The sequence below is a fragment of the Quercus lobata genome, chromosome 10 (genome assembly GCF_001633185.2).
Source record: "Quercus lobata isolate SW786 chromosome 10, ValleyOak3.0 Primary Assembly, whole genome shotgun sequence".
In the NCBI taxonomy this organism is placed as follows: Eukaryota; Viridiplantae; Streptophyta; class Magnoliopsida; order Fagales; family Fagaceae; genus Quercus; species Quercus lobata.
In genome coordinates, this window is record NC_044913.1 from 65,405,635 (window position 1) to 65,422,130 (window position 16,496).

General features: G+C 35.6%; 1 protein-coding gene across 1 annotated transcript; it reads right to left on the reverse strand.

Moving 5' to 3' along the window:
- Positions 1 to 585: 585 nt before the first annotated feature.
- On the reverse strand, positions 586 to 1,402 carry LOC115965250. Its single transcript, XM_031084421.1, has 2 exons — positions 1,345 to 1,402; positions 586 to 1,089 (listed from the first exon to the last, which is right to left on the reverse strand). Exons 1-2 carry the CDS (start codon positions 1,345 to 1,347, stop codon positions 586 to 588), a joined length of 507 nt encoding a protein of 168 aa, XP_030940281.1. The 5' UTR covers positions 1,348 to 1,402.
- Between the last annotated feature and the right edge of the window lie 15,094 nt (positions 1,403 to 16,496).

A 16,496-nucleotide genomic window follows, 5' to 3' on the forward strand; every position in this document is an offset into this window, starting at 1 on the left:
CACTCCAAACCATCTTATCCTCTTCTGTAGTCAAAATCTTTACCACGTACAAGCAAAACCTATCCTCACCACCAACGCTATAAATTTGACCGCATAAATCCACTTCAATATCTCTAGCATGTCCATGGAGGTAATATAATAAAAGAGTAAACAAGCACTTGGAAGAGTGGCCCAATGTCTAGGAAAGCTTCTTCTGCACTAGGCTTTCTTGATGCCGAGCTTCTTTGTATCCAATACTTTTATCAATCAATATGTCCTTGATTTGAGACAGTCCCCTTTCATGACCTCAACCTTCCCCACAAGAAGACATAATTCCTTTTCACTTTTCAAACACTCAATGAGATCATTGAACATCTCAAGAACATCTTCCCATTTATGCGAAGCAGAGGAGCCAACAACTTTTGCAGGCGCAAGCTGCATCCACGAAGCAGAATCATGGTCAAAGGAAATAGCTGTGTCAGCCAGGAACTTTAGACAGCTAGAAACAATCTGCTGACCCATCTTGGTCCCTTTGCTAGAGCATTGACAACTTAACAAATCCAACTCAGATTTCAATCCATTTAGTATCTCCTCGAGTGTACCTGTTCATATCCTCATTTGCGTGACCTGTGGGCATATTGTGTACCGAACCACCTTCCTTTGTTGTGCAGAAATGTTCAGGAAGTTGCACACTTTAGTGAGTGAATTCACAATCATAGGCTCTCTTTCACTAGGTTCACTGAAACAAACAAATGGGGTGCAGTTGTTACTTGCCACCAATGATAAGGCCATCACATTTTTCTGAATCTTTTGCTGAATTGATGGAGACCCAATAAAGACCCTGGCCAGGGACTCGAAAGTTTGCATTTTGTGTTCAATTTCACCATCTAAGACAATTGAATTGTCCCTGACATGAACTACCCTCCCATCAAGCCAATCCACATTTCTCAACAAGTGGCTCAATTCTGTTATCTTTGGAAACTCCTTCTCATACCATTCACAATGTAAAGGCTCTTGATGGGATACTTCTGAACAGTGATATAGCATAACATTCATATAAGCAGCTCCATTTTGCTTAGTTTTTAAACACTTTGTACCATGGACAAGCTTCTGTATATATGTGTGCACCATCATAAGCCAGCCCAGACTCCTTTATATATATAATAAAAGAACCTTTTGGATCAAAACCCAAATCCCACCTTAACACATTAGCTGTAAAATTTCGTTTGGAACATTCATCAAACATGTAGTGTACATAATATCTTACAAAAATAATTGCATCATAATGAGAGTTAATTGAAGGAAAAATATATATATACACACGTAATGACAAAGAAGGAAATAAAGATAAAGAAACTAGCTTACCATAATCGTGTTCGATGCTGGCAGTGCTAGGCTCTACTGATCAGTGATCAGGGACAAGCCTGCAATTTTAGAAGCTACGTGGAGAACTTATAAATTCGACCATTTTTTTTTTTCTTTCGGCATAACTTGGGCTTGATTTATAAGGTCAATGGTCCACTAGTGCAATATATTCACTATAATGAATGGGCCAGAGCTCAATTTTTAATACACTCTGGAAGATTTTTAAAAGCCCATGAAAAATATTAATATCTCTATCCTTTTTATTTATTTATTGGGTTTTATGTTTTAACTTCTTTCTTATTTTTAAGTTTTAAGTTTTAACCCCTTTTTCCTCAAAATAAAAAATTAACCCTTTTATAATATATATATATATATATATATATATATATATTAAATGAAATATAACATGTGACATATTAGATCCTAGTTTACGTCCTTTGAATATCTGATGACAGGTTAATAGAAAACGATTTCATAGAATTTTAGAGCTTCAATGTTGTAAAATTTATGGAAAAATAAAGGAAATGATTTATTGTGTCATTTTTTTTTTTTTTGGTGGGTTCTATAATGCATTGTTTTGATTGGAATGTCGATGTTTTGATTAGCTATTTCTTGTCTGAATGTGATATTGAATATGTATGGAGCAATATTATATATGTTATACAATTGGAGTATGATATGGACCTTGTCACTATTAAATATGTTATTCTCTCTCTAAACGATTATGGCTATAAACATAATGGGATAAGGGGTCATGTTAAAGAGTGCTCTTAAGGCAATTATTAATAAACCATATCAGGAAAGTTTTTACCACTTTCACCGGAAATATAAAAAACTGAGAGAAAAATTACTTGTTTTATCATTTTCTAATAAAATGTTTCTAAAAATAGTTTTTAAACCAATACCTTTAGGGCATTCATTAAAAAAAATGCTATTGATTTTATTTTATTTTTAGAAGCTATTAATTAAGTAAGTTGTCGAGGAAAGCGATAAGTCTTTACTCATGCCATGGAGAATAGTGTTTTGTAACCGTTAGATCTCTTAGAAACCTACAATTTTAAAAAAAAAAAAAAAAAAGTAATTTTTAAGTTATGTTAGGCATACAACTTGAACCTATCTTATATATTGGTTCATCTCAACCATAAAAGGTATCCCCTAATGCTCAACCCTTTTAATGCTAATTTTAGCCATAATGGTCTATTGTTTTGTTAAGTGGCACTTTCCTTAAAAAATGAATAAAAAGCCTCTTTCATGTTAGCCTACCACCTTATCAAGATAATTTTTTTTTAAAAAAAAAATCATTTATTTCTAGGCTTTTCTTAATGATGCTTTGAGGACAGCAAGGTGCATTTAATACTTTATTAAATAATATTTTATACATTTTTAACAAATCATATACCCAAAAAATCACACATAATGACAATGAATTTGTATATGTCAGCCAATAAATCATTAATAAGTAATAACTGTCTTTTAAAATATATATGTGCATTATAGCTCATAATTTTGCATTTATTCATTCTTAACATACATTGGTTGTGTGTGTCTAGTATTCGCTGTTTATAACCCCAATCTACAACTATAAAGGTTGTGGTGGGCCTTTTGTGATTTTGGGCTGGACTGCCTCCTACTACACTAGGCCCAAGTGTTCTAGATAAGAGAGTTGGGACCGGTCCAATTGCAACTCACCTTGGTCCAGCATGCGCACAACCTATGCTCCGTTTGCCGAAACTTTGGTCAACATGCCCATGACAAGCGAAGCTTGCTATGAAAGAGTTATGGCAGATAAATGCAATAAAACAATGATAAAAGAAACACGTTATTGTAAAGCAAAGCAAATAAGAGATCCTTAATTAAAATAGGGAAAAAGAACGATATGGCAACAAGAAACACATTATAGGTTAAATTGCAAAGACAAGAGAAGAAACAATAGCAATAAGCGATAAAATCAAAGAAGGAAAAAATTAGTTTGCCATGTTCAGTTGTATTACCGAACTAAGGCCAAGGAAGGAGCCACTTCCTCAACGTGGGTAACTTCACAGGAGGATCTTTCTATAAAAATTATCCATATTAAGGGAATGGGCCTGAATGGCTTGTGCCCAAACAAGTTCTTTATCTTCAACAGAGGGTAGGCTTTTAGGGGGAGAGATGAGATTAGCCTATTGGTGCATGTCTGCCATTCTACACTCTCTATTTCTCCATTTTGTTACCTTGATTCTTTCCCTCCACTCCTTTCCTTTTTTTCTTAGTGCTTACTTGTGTAGTGTTATGGTGATGGTGGTGCTGTGATTGTCTCTTAGTGGTTGCTACTCTCTTAGTGGTTGCTACTATTTTGATGATGTTACTATGCAAGGCAAGGACCCTTTATATACTGCCTGCCGTGACTGATTTTTACCATTTTAGCCTTTAACTACTTTTGTATGGTTTAGGGTTTTCTTCCCAACCACCCACTAGTTTGTTAGCTGCCAAGCCACCACTAACCTACGTTGGATGTGCCACTCTCCATTATTAGAAAAAAAAGATTGTTTAGTTTGCTTACTAACTGTGGCATTCTTATCCACCACAGCGTAGGTGTTCTTTCTTACTATCCCTCATGGCATGCATCTAGTGGTTCCAACTCATCCTTCTTTCTTTTGGGTAGTATGTCATCCCAACAAGACATCATCCCCTAAAGAATCTGAGCAGGAACCCTAGAATAGGTTTTCCTTTCTCCCCACCGCCAGACCATACCCTCTCTTACCTCTGACCCATGACCCACCACTCCTGTATTGGTTAGGTACAGGTTGGTAATGCTTGGGCCTTGCGCGTGCTCCACTTCCGGTGTACATCAAAAGCCTGTCCGCTGCTCATGCATTTGCCACGGTCTAGAGGCTCATCTATGCATTATGTCGCTAATCCTTAACCTCTTATGGCGTGAACTGATCTTCTGATTTTCTATCCTTTATTGGCTTGCTTCTTTCGAGGGCTGGGCCTTACTTGATTGTGGGTTTTCCCCTCTTTAGCCAATTCTTTGTTCCTTCTGTAATCTTGTTGCCATTCTTACCATACCACTCTGCTATTCCTGTCGTGGTGTTATTTGACCCATGCTTACTAGGCCTCTTTTGAGCCTACTGCCTGTTTTTCTCTCAATGACTCAGTATGGTCATTGGATTTATACTCATGCAACTTTGGGCTTTCTTGACCCATTACATTGCTTGTGGACTCCTTTGTCCCATTTCTTTCTTCTTGGACATCCTTGGCTCATTTGCATTCCTTGGGCATCCTTGGCCCATTTTCTTATTCTACAATCCCATGGGTTTTTACTAACTCTTTTGGACTTCCTTGGCCCAATTACCTTATCCTTCATCCTTGGGACTCATGGGCTTTCCATCAACCTCTTACTTTCTTACTTCATTATTCCGGGCTTGATATGGCCCATTCTTACTTTTCTACATCACATAATACTCATGGGTTTACTACTTCTCTCTTCGGGCTTCTTTAGGCCCATTTATTTACTTTATAGGCCTATGATCCATTGTTCCTGCCATTTGGGCTTAATGATTTTTCTTTCTATCCACTAACTCTTCTTTGCCCATATTGTTGGGCTTCTTCTTGCTATTGGGCTTCCAAAATGAGCATCAACAAAAGTTAGGCCCTTTTGTAATTGTACTCTGGTTAAATAATGTATTATAAACCTAGTTTAAAACACTAATATTACTATTTTTGTGTGTGTTCTAATAAGTATTACTGTTTACTCAAAAAAAAAAAAAAAACATATGCTCATTAAAAAGACCATTATTTCTATGTATTAATTAATTGCTATGTATTAATGAGAAAAATGCATTGATTTTCAAGTAATTATCTATAAAAAGTGCATTAATTATTTACAAAATAGTACTTATATGGTTATTAAGAATATTTTTTTATCAAAAAGAAATTTGATTTGTAATATTACAATTTTCCTAATGTAACAATTAACAAATGATCATTCATTAACAATCATAATAACTTAATTATCCTCAAATTTTGGATTTGACTTCTGCTTATCATCCATTAACAATCATAAAAGCTACTGAAATTCAACATTCAGTTGCTCAGGTTCTTAAGCATTCAATTGATCATCCCCACCATAAATTGTGTCCCCCAATGCTCACCTCTTTGGACATTAATTTTAGATATAATGGTCTATCTTTTTGTTAACAAATGCTCTAAAGTAGTAGTTAAGGTGCATTTTTTTAATTTATTAAATAATATATGAGAAATGCTAACAAATGCCCTTAGGGCATTGGTTAACAATCCATTTAAAAAAGATTTTGTGGGAAAAGAAAAAAAGTTGTACACATATATTTATATATTTTTGAAGAAATAAAGTTAAGCTGTACACAATACCCAAAAAGTATACACAATGATAATAATTTGTGCATGTAAGCCAATAAATAATTAACAATTTTATTTCTTTGAAAAAAGTGTCATAATTGAGCATTTATTAATTCTCAACTTGTCTAGGCACTCATTAAAAAAACCCTTATTCCTATGTATTGATGAGGTAATTGCATTAATTTTCATGTATTAATTATCTATAAGTAATATTGTGGTGCCAAGCCCAAAATACTATATGAATTTTTGAATTTGACTCCCAATTTACTTGTTTTGAGGGGTATGAAATTCCCTACAATGGGAAAACCTCTAAAAGCCAACCTAACAGCCCAAGATAAGATGTTTCAAGCCTAATTGGAATTCTTTGACCCTGTGCGTGTGCTTCCCGAGAATACACAAGATAAGTAGTACTGAGTTTACTCTTTTTAATGGTTCCTCTCTTTTCTCTCGTGTATCTATCTTCCCCCCAAAATTACCGACCCCCTTTCTCACACCTTTGACCCCTATTTATAGACTTCCCTAAGTGGGGTTGTCATGATGAGAGGATTGCTTTTCATGTTGGTGGGTCCTTCTGGGATTCCTGACCAAATGGGACTTATTTCTCATGACAAATGTGACTCTCTTGAAAGTTGCACCCGTTGCCAAACGGTGCTCGGTAGGCAATTTCCCCAAGGCAATACCATTACCTTCCTACACAAACTTTGACCTAGTACTGGACCTTGATTAGGCACTGGTCCCCCAAATTGACATGGGCCCTAACCTTACATTGGGCCCTATATTCTTAAGCATGCGCAGGTTGATGGACTAGGCTTATAACTAATGCCCATACAAGTGCATTGATATCTACAAATTTTATATAAGAATTTTTTTTATTAAAAAAAAAAATGTAACAAATGATAATTACCTTCACAATTTGGATATGATTTCTGTTTGTCATCCTTTAACAATCGTAAAAGCTTCTAAACTTCAACATTCGGTTGCTCAAAATCTCGAGTATTTTCAATTGATCATCTCCATCATAAAATGTATCCCCCAATGCTCACCTCTTTGGATGTTAAATAACATTTCAATGTTTAATCCGCATTAGATCTTGCAATCATTACAACAAATGAACATCATCCTCTTCATTTTCAGATTATGTGCCATAAAATATTTCTTCATTATGTATTCATGGTTATACGTCTAATCATTACAACAAATGAACATCATCCTCTTCATTTTGACATCATCTTGAGTAACATGAAAGAAATTGTGACAATTAAGGCAAGGACATCTCATTGTGCCCTCGACCTTGGTCCCTGGACATGTAAATGTAATATATAGGAGCTCATCAACACCTTTTTCATACTCTCCATAAGGAAACACCAACAAGGTATCTCAAGAAGGTCTCGTAAGACCTCTGATTCACAATATGTGGCATTAGTATTCCGTTTTATGTTTCATCAACCATAGTTTGCTACATATCTGTATTATTCCTTATAAAGTAGTAATTAATGTTTAAAATTGAAAAAAAAAAAAAATTAAGCATTTGTTATACTACAATTGGTGGAAAATAAAGTGTAAACACTAGTCCACTCTTAGTGTTCTACTAATTGAAAAAATTATACGGGAGTGCAATAATGTCATACTCTCTACTCTCATCTAAATAGTATATCTCACCATGAAATTTAACTAGTGGGAGTGTGGGACTCACTATTTATGTGAAAAGAGGAAATATGACATTATTTATATTTATTAAAATTTTTATAAAGCAACCAAAGTTTGATATGGACAAAAGACACACAACAAATTATAATTTGTGCATCACAAACTGAAACACATAACAAAAGTTTATATCCTTGATTCCATGAGTTCCTATTTTCCTTGATAAGCATGTTGATAGATAAATAAATAAATAAAAACTGGTAGTGACAATTAAAAATATAATTAAGTGGCTGGATCTGTACTGTGTAACAAGAGAGTATTCATAAATATATATTGTTAATGTTTATGGTACATGAAGAAAATATAGAAGTTAATTAATAATTTGCAGAAAATCATAAGATCTTTAAATCCCACACTACATATTCCAAAAAGAGGAGAATTAAAAATATTCCGTTTTCCCTCCATTTTCATTTTATTTTTTCAATTTTAAAAAATCTGAAATAATGAAAATAAACTATAACTAGGCGTGAGTTTGTATAGGAACGCATTTGCGTTGCGTCTGGCGTTTACACTTTTTGGCTGGGTCTTGTGCACTGTTTACGAGACCCGTAAGTACGAAAAAACATAAATCTAACTTTAAAATTGGGTCCCACGGCACTATTCACACTTTTAAAAATTATTTTGCTATAATGTTTTCAGCAAAAAGTTTTCAATAATAAGCCATATCCAAACAGAGGTCCAGAAGTGCCCTTGTCCATAGCCATAGCTAGAGGGAAAGCTAGAAGGATTAGTTCTACTGGCATTAGGGGCAAAAGGGACGGTTCCTTGGGCAAAAATATCAGCAAGAAAGGTAGAAGAAGAAGAGGGTAACCCAGCTATAGTCTTCTCCTTCATACAAGCGCACAGAACTTTGTGGAACACCTTCAATGATTTATTCATTTGTTGTAACTCTTGAAAGTTAAGCTCTCCTCAGAAGAAACCTCCCGTCAACCCCTATTTTCTCTTGCCTTTTTCAGTTTCTGAAGTGCCTTTTCTCGCTCTTTCTCAGCCTCGAGTTGCCTGAGAAGCTCATCGCATTGTTGGTTGAGCTATTGATTCTCACCCTCCAATATCGAGCCTCCAAAGGATGGGTATTACTATCCTCTTGGGCTTGTGGAGGGTTTTGTTTTAGGAAGCGGTTGGCCACAGACTCAACTGAGGGATGACCAAATGAAAAGGACTTTCCAGCTGGAAAGAAAACTACCACACCAACCTCAGCACCACATAGAGTCACCAACTCACTAGCTTTTTTGTTGATAGCAGTCCAGACCTACGTTTTGAGAAAGTAACAAGACGATCAACTTCTTTGTCTATTTTCTTCATCTCCATCTTTTGTTTTCCCTTGGTCTTTTTGCTCTCCATAGCTAGAAAAATAGAGAAAAGAGATGATGGTCTTTTAATTTCTTGTTTGGCTTGAACAGATGGCTGTCTTGTTTTAGTAGTGATGCATATAAAGAAGTGGAAAGCTTAGGTAATTAAATGATTTGGATTATCATTATCAAATAAAAAAATGATTTGGATTATCCACAAGCTATAGCCACGTTTTCCAACAACGCGGCGATAGGTCCAGTCGAATAATTTTGAATTGGAGGGTGACCTATAGCCATGTTTTTAAAAAACGCCACTATAGCTAACATAAAATGCAGCTAAAGATAAGCTGTAGCCGCGTTTTAAGAAAATGCAGCTATAGGTCCAATCGAATAATTTTTAAAGTGGACTTATAGCCACATTTTTGGAAAACGCGGCTATAGGTCACCTTTAGCTGCATTTTAAAACCTGAAAAATGCAGCTACATGTTACCTATAGCCGCGTTTTACATAAACGCGGCTATAGGTCTTGACATATAAAATTTTTAAAAGCTTACCTATAGCTGCGTTTTTTAGAAATGCGGCAATAGGTAGCACTTAAAAAAAAAAAAAAAAAATTTCCTGAAGCTTCCCACGTACACCTCCTTTCCCACTTACCCCCACATACTTATCTTTTCTTTCATTTCCCATTCTTTCTTCATTCTTCAGGTTCCTTGTTCTCTCTTTTTTTCTTTTCTTTTTCTTTCTTCCTTCTTCACATCTGGGTAACTCTTTCTTCTCCTTTTTTTTTTTTTTTTTTTTTCCTTTTTCTTTCTTCCTTCACATTTGGGTACGTACCTTTGTTTTGTTTTTTTTTTTTTTTTCCTTTTCCTTTCTTCCTTCTTCACAGGTTTGTGTTCTTTTGTGTTTCAGAGCTTGTGCTTTTGTTTTCCTAAATGGTTTTAGTGTTAGATTTGGTTGGTTTTGTTGAATGAGAGGAGATTCATGGGTTTGTGTTGTTATATTTTGGAGCACATTGTGTATGATTTTGAATTTTTTGGGTGTGTTTGTATTGTGAGTATGTGGTGTTTGATTTTTAATTTTCTGGGTTTGTGTTTGATTTTGAATTTTTTGGGTTTATGTTTGATTTTTAATTTTCTGAGTGCATGTGTTTGTATTGTGAGTATGTTGTGTTTGATTTAGAATTTTCTGTGTGTGTTTGTATTGTGAGTATGTTGTATTTGATTTTGAATTTTTTGGATTTGTGTTTGATTTTGAATTTTTTATATTTGAATTTTGAATTTTCTGGGGAAAAAAAAACCCAGAATTTTTTTTTTTTTGTTTTTTTTTTTTGTTTTTTGAAAAATCTATAGTTGTGTTTTCTGACGCGGCGTAAAGCTGGTCTGTAGAAAACGCGGCTATAGGTCTTAGCCTATAGCCACGTTTCTAAAAATGCAGCTATAAGGTAGACCTTTAGCCACGGTTACAAAAACGCGGCTATAGGCCTATTGCTGCACTGCTTAGGCCGCGTTTGTAAACACGGCTATAGGAAACGCGGCTCTACCTTATGGCTGCATTTTTTAAATGCGGCTACAAACCCATTTTTTTGTAGTGGTTGTCTATTTCTATGGACTACCCTCTTAATTTTGAATAGTGAATTTCATTGATTGCACTATTAATTTTCTTTTTAACATTCCAGTTATTGATTGTGTTTCATCTATATTCCCCATAAAAAATAAAGCATTTTTATGTACTCACAGTTCAAGAAGTTATTATAGGTATCTAATTCCCTAATTAACAATTTCTGTTTCATATTAATTATCTATAACCTTCTTATAGGTACTTTAAGATGCATCTCTACTAGTCAAGAGCTTTGTAACTTAATTGTCACATTTTAATGTACAAAGTGTTTGGAGATTTAGGAGGAAAAAATGTTTAAACTACAGGATTAGCAGCATATTATAATTATCTTTTAAAAAAAAATACTAAATCTATTATAAATTTTACTACAAAAAACTTACAAACTGATATGGAAGAGAATGTGATTGGTAGCACTTCAATAACTATAAGATAATAAACGAGTATTTGAAATTGCTTATTTTGATTCTTGACACAATACTTTGTAAGATCTATTTAATAAAATTTGTAATATTTCTTACATCATTCAATTTTTTGAGCATTCTAAAAGTGGAAGGAAAAATGTATAACTCATTTATAAAAATATTGCTTAGTTTCCCATTTTGGGGCCTTTATCCATTAAAGGCCCTAGGACATGGCCAGGCCTAGGGTCGACTCTAGATACAACTGTATCATGGTCGTTAATTAGGGTATTGGGCTTAAAGAGTTAGATATTAGGAGAGCTTTCGACTCCCTTGTTGGTAGGAAAAAAAAAAGTGATGGGCTTGTTTTGCTACCACGTATACAATATACTTTATACTACCCTTTAATAACTACCAATATAATATTGGGACAATCAAAAACATTTATTAATTAGCATAAAGTTCACACACACACACACAAAATACTCATGAAAGCCCTTTTTATGAGGGTGAAGTTCTTTCATAGTGAGGGAAGAGGAAGTAGGCCACCAACACAAGAAAATTATAAATTACTCTAGGAGTATAATAAATGTGTAATCTCTCACATAATTGTAGGTCTCACTAATTAAACTCAAGGTGAGACCTGTTATTTATGTGAGAGTATAATAAATGTTGCACCCTCACTTCTCACATTACTAGTGGATCCCTTCATAAATTTAATTAGTAAAACATACAATTATATGGGAGAGTACACATTGATCATAGTCCTTGAATATTCTATAATCACCCCACCAACACTAAGGAAACAATGGGCTGCTAGTTTTTTTTTTTTTTTTTTTTTTTTTTTTTTTGAGAGGGAAAATAGCTGAAACTTTATTAATGTAAAAGAGCCAAATCAGCTTGTACAATAGATTGAATGTGCGTTGGAACATCCTCCATCCAAGCTAAAAAATCTGGTATGCATAGAGCATATTTTGCCAGACTATGAGCTACAGCATTGCCATCTCTTTTAGTATGAGAATATAGCAATAAATCAAAATTTTGGGACAAACTTCTGACATCCTCAAGCAGTAAGCCTGTAGGTGCTAATATTTCTGTTCTTTCCAATAGTGCTTGTATCACTTCCAGTGAGTCACCCTCCAGTATAATGCGCTGAAAGCCAAGATCTTTTGCAAATGTTAGAGCCGTAGCAGCTGCCATAGCCTCTATCTCCACTGCCTTAACGGATTGATGTATTCTCTTCGCACATGAAGCTAGAACCAAACCGTTCATGTCTCGAACAACCACTCCGACTCCAGACGTTTTCTCCTGTGAACAAGTCGCCCCATCAAAATTTACTTTAACCACTTCCCTTGGAGGAGGACGCCAGTGGCTTTGGGCTGTATGAGTAGTCCGCCGCCCCTGAGAAACCCGCCCCTGTATTGACGTGTGAAAATCATCCAGCCTGGCTTTTGCAGCAACTGCTATCTGCTGAAGATCAGTGGCAGGTTCTTGTATCCGAGCCCGGTTCCGTTGGTTCCAAACTGACCAAGCCGTGAGTGCAAAAAGATTCAAGTTCTTCCCTTCCGTGATTAACCAAGAAACCAGTTGTTTGAAATCCAGAAAACCAGTAGAGTTTCTGAAATCCCATTCTGCGTGGTCATTCCAGACGACATCGAGCTTGGTGCAAGTCCATAATGCATGAAGAGGGTCTTCGACATCAGATTGGCAGCGTTCACATGTGGAATCTTCAATGATGGTGCGCCTCATCAACGCGTGTTTTGTCGGCATTGCATTTCGGCAGGCCCTCCATATAAACATTTTAACCTTCTTCGGAACTTGCATCGACCAGATTACTTTCCACATATTTTTATGTCGAAGAGGTGGAACCTGATTTGTGACTTCCCTTTCAGCTTCTTCCTTGAGGAAACGGTAGCCGGATTTGCATGTATAAACTCCATTCATTGTGTACGGCCAGAACAGGACGTCCTCTGCTTCACCTTGGCTCAGTGGAACTGACTTAACTAGCTCAGCATCTTCTTCATTGAATAGCCCATCCACCAAGTCTGCCTTCCATTGCCGCGTGGATTGATCAATCAAGCAAGACACCGAGGAGTTTTCAAAGTCCTGTATGGGGCAAATAGGTAGGTATGGAGGATGTTTCCTTGGCAACCACCTTTGCTGCCATATGTTGATTTTCTCCCCATTTCCAACCCTCCATGTAGCTCCCCTTTGAATAACATCCCTTCCTCTAAGAATACTCTTCCATGCGTACGAACCCATTCTTGAGTCAACCGCTTCCATGATTGTAGTATTTGGGAAAAATCGGGCCTTGAATACCTTGTAGAAAAGAGAAGTTTTATTGTGCAAAAGTCGCCATGCTTGCTTTGCTAGTAGTGAGTCATTGTACATGGTTAGATCCCGGAAGCCCATTCCACCCATTAATTTGGATTTTGTCATTTCCTCCCACTTCACCCAATGAATCTTTCTACGATCACCACGTTGCCCCCACCAAAATTTTTTAATTAGAGCTTCAATTTCATGACACAATCCAATGGGTAATTTAAAACAACCCATTGTGTAGGTGGGGATAGCTTGTATGATTGATTTTAGTAGCACCTCCCTACCTGCTTGCGAGAGCAATTTACCTTCCCAACCTTGTAACTTCCTCCATATTTTTTCTTTGATGTAGTTGAAACTTGCTTTTTTCCTTTTACCCACAAAGGAAGGTAGCCCCAAGTACCTCTCATATTGCATGATCTCCGGAACACCAAAAGCCACCTTTATTTCATGCCTCACATCACTTGGAGTACATTTGCTAAAAAATAATGCCGTTTTGTTTTTATTGACTTTTTGCCCCGATGCCTCCTCATACATATTCAAGACCTCCAACACCTTTTCACATTCTTCTATGGTTGCCCTGCAAAAAAGAAGACTATCATCTGAATTCAACCATGCCAGGATGGAGGAGGTGACATCCTTCCTTACTGTGCCCCAAAAATACTGGTAAAAAAGGGGTGGCATTCCATCGGGCCCAGGAGCTTTAAGTGGTGCCATTTGGTGTAGAGCTTCCTCCACTTCTTTCTCATCAAATTCTTGGCTTAGGGCGGCATTCATCTCATCATCAATGATAGGGTTTACACATGATAATACATGTTGGGGCATAGTGTGCTCAGTTGAGGTAAAAAGGTTCTGGAAATAATTTACCAGAATTGTGGCGATATCAGTCGGTTGGTCTCTCCATCTATCCTCTTCATCTCTAATTCCTTCAATCAGATTTTTCCTATATCTCCTTGTAGCACAACTATGGAAATATTTGGTATTTCTATCCCCTTGCCTTGCCCATAGCAAATGGGCTGCTAGTTAAACCCCAGTAAAAGCATTGTTGAACAAGGTAGATGAGGAAAAATGAAATTAACTGCCAATCATTGAATAAGAAAAGTTGTTGAAAAGAATGTATCAATATCCTCTAGAGTTTCTAGGGTACACTACAATGTGAAAATCTTTAAGGGTCTATTTGGTTGGAGTGAAAATTAAAGGGATAGAAAATGAGAGAGAGAAAATGGGAAAAATGTGTGTTTGGTTGGGAGTGGAAAGGGGTAGAGAAAATGGTGCAGCCCAACAGTTTTCTTTCCAAGCCCATCAAAACTTAATCTTCCTGGGGAAAAAACATGAGGGAAAATGGGGAGTTGGGTTTTTGGACGAAATTGCCTGTCCAACGTTCAAATTTTTATGAAATCTTCTTCTTCTTCTTCTTCTTCTTTTTTTTTTTTTTTTTTTTTTTTTTTTTTTTTTCCTCTTTGCTATTTGTCTTTTCATAATTTATCATTTCTTTTTTCTTTTTTATGTGCACATCCTTTTTTTTTTTTTTGTATTTTCTGATATTATCATTCTTTTCGTTTTTCCTTTTCTTTTTTGGTGCTCATCCTTTCTTTTCTCAACAAATTTTTTTTTTTTTTGGAGAAAAAAGTTTTGGGTTCTTTGAACTTCTTGTGCGCTTTTTTTTTTACTGAATATTATTTATTTAAAATGATGTGTTCATTCATACACAATTTTTTAATAGAAATTTAATGTATTATTTTTTGTTTTATCTAATTGGGACACGATAGTAAATTTATACAAATTCCTCTCAACTAAACAAAAAAAGTTTTTCATCTCTCCACTTTTTCATTTTCCCAACCAAACACCATGAAAGAAAATTAAAATCTCTTCTACCCTCCAACTTTTCTATCACCTTCTAATTTTCTATCCTCTCACTTTTCCACCCTCTAATCAAATGGACCCTAAATCCCAACATTTCCTTTATAATAAAGGGGGAAGATTTTGCTGCATGAACATACCACCTGTCCCCACCCTCCTCCTCCCATGGCCAGTAGCTGGAGTTATATTCTGATTCCAGGGGTGTAAAAACTAATTTTATCACATTGATTTTAAACCAAATTAACAACATTTTTAAGATATAAAAAAATTCAAAGAGATTGTCACAGCATTTTACTTACAACATCCGCACGTTTTATGCAAATTTGAAGGTTGCAAGTGCCATCATTGACCTTGTGGCCTTGATGCCTTGTCTTTAAGAATGGCCCTGTGGTAGTACATATAACCTGTCCTCGTAGTAATTGTATCCTGTTGTACATAATTGCAATTGCTCTTTGCCCATCCCTCTTTTCTCAACAATTCTCAATATGATTAGTTTTTGATAAACATTCACAGCTTCTTGAGGGGACTATTACAAGAAGGGAGACTATTAGAACTATTACAAGTGAGGGAGACTATTAGAAGTGTCAAGAGCTGCCATTGTTGCAACATATGTACAATAGAATTGAGGTTTGGGGTATTGCACCGAGTGCATTACTTCTCAATGACTGAGATTGAGAATTATGAAAGCACTTTCAATCTTAGACTTTGAATTTTGAATACAAAAATTTAAGAAAAAAAGTTGGGGAAGTAAAAAAATTTGTGAGACGTATAAGTAGGCATTGCACCCGGTGGGTAATGTATCAAATCTCAATCACAATTACTATGACAATAGGTACTGTAATAGAGAATATGAGAGACTATTCTTATTGTACCACCACATATTAGCATGTCGAATAACAGGCGTTGTAGAGTCATGCATCAAGCACCATGTTGTTACCTTTAACCTTTATATGTTTGGTTTGTATAACGCATAAATCTTGACTGTTATATCAACACATAATGAAGTTCCCAGTAATTTAATCTATGGCACCCTGCAGCTTACCAATAAGACTTAAATTCACCATATAACAATTGACAAGCTTCGAGCAACCAAGAAAAGACCAAAAATAGCAGCACTGCCTAGTTTAAAAGTGCTTGAATTTAGGGTAAGACGTACCAAAAAAAAGTTAGCCATATCAATGCTTTACTCCAAAAAACCTAGTCTAGTTACAATTGAGAGACCTCATAATCACTTAAAAACCTAAGACCCACCTAATAAATATCAGATATGAGACTTAGCACACATCAACATAAAACACACTCGCACAATCCAATCCAATCCAGTTTGGGATATCACATAGATCCACTCTCCTGATTGATTTTGAAATAGATATAGTGTATAGAGACGCAAAGAAGAGGATCCAAGATTATCAGAACGAATAACATCTTCTAATGTGACACACATATATATGGCCACGGTGCTTTAAAGATCAACATGATCCTCTCTGTTTCAAATCCTGTTTATTTCATCCATTTTATGGTTTAGATTTTATTTTCTGCTTCTAACAAGGTACAAGTTGTCATATTATTTAAAATTTTAAATGATGCAACTGTATCGACCATCCCTCAC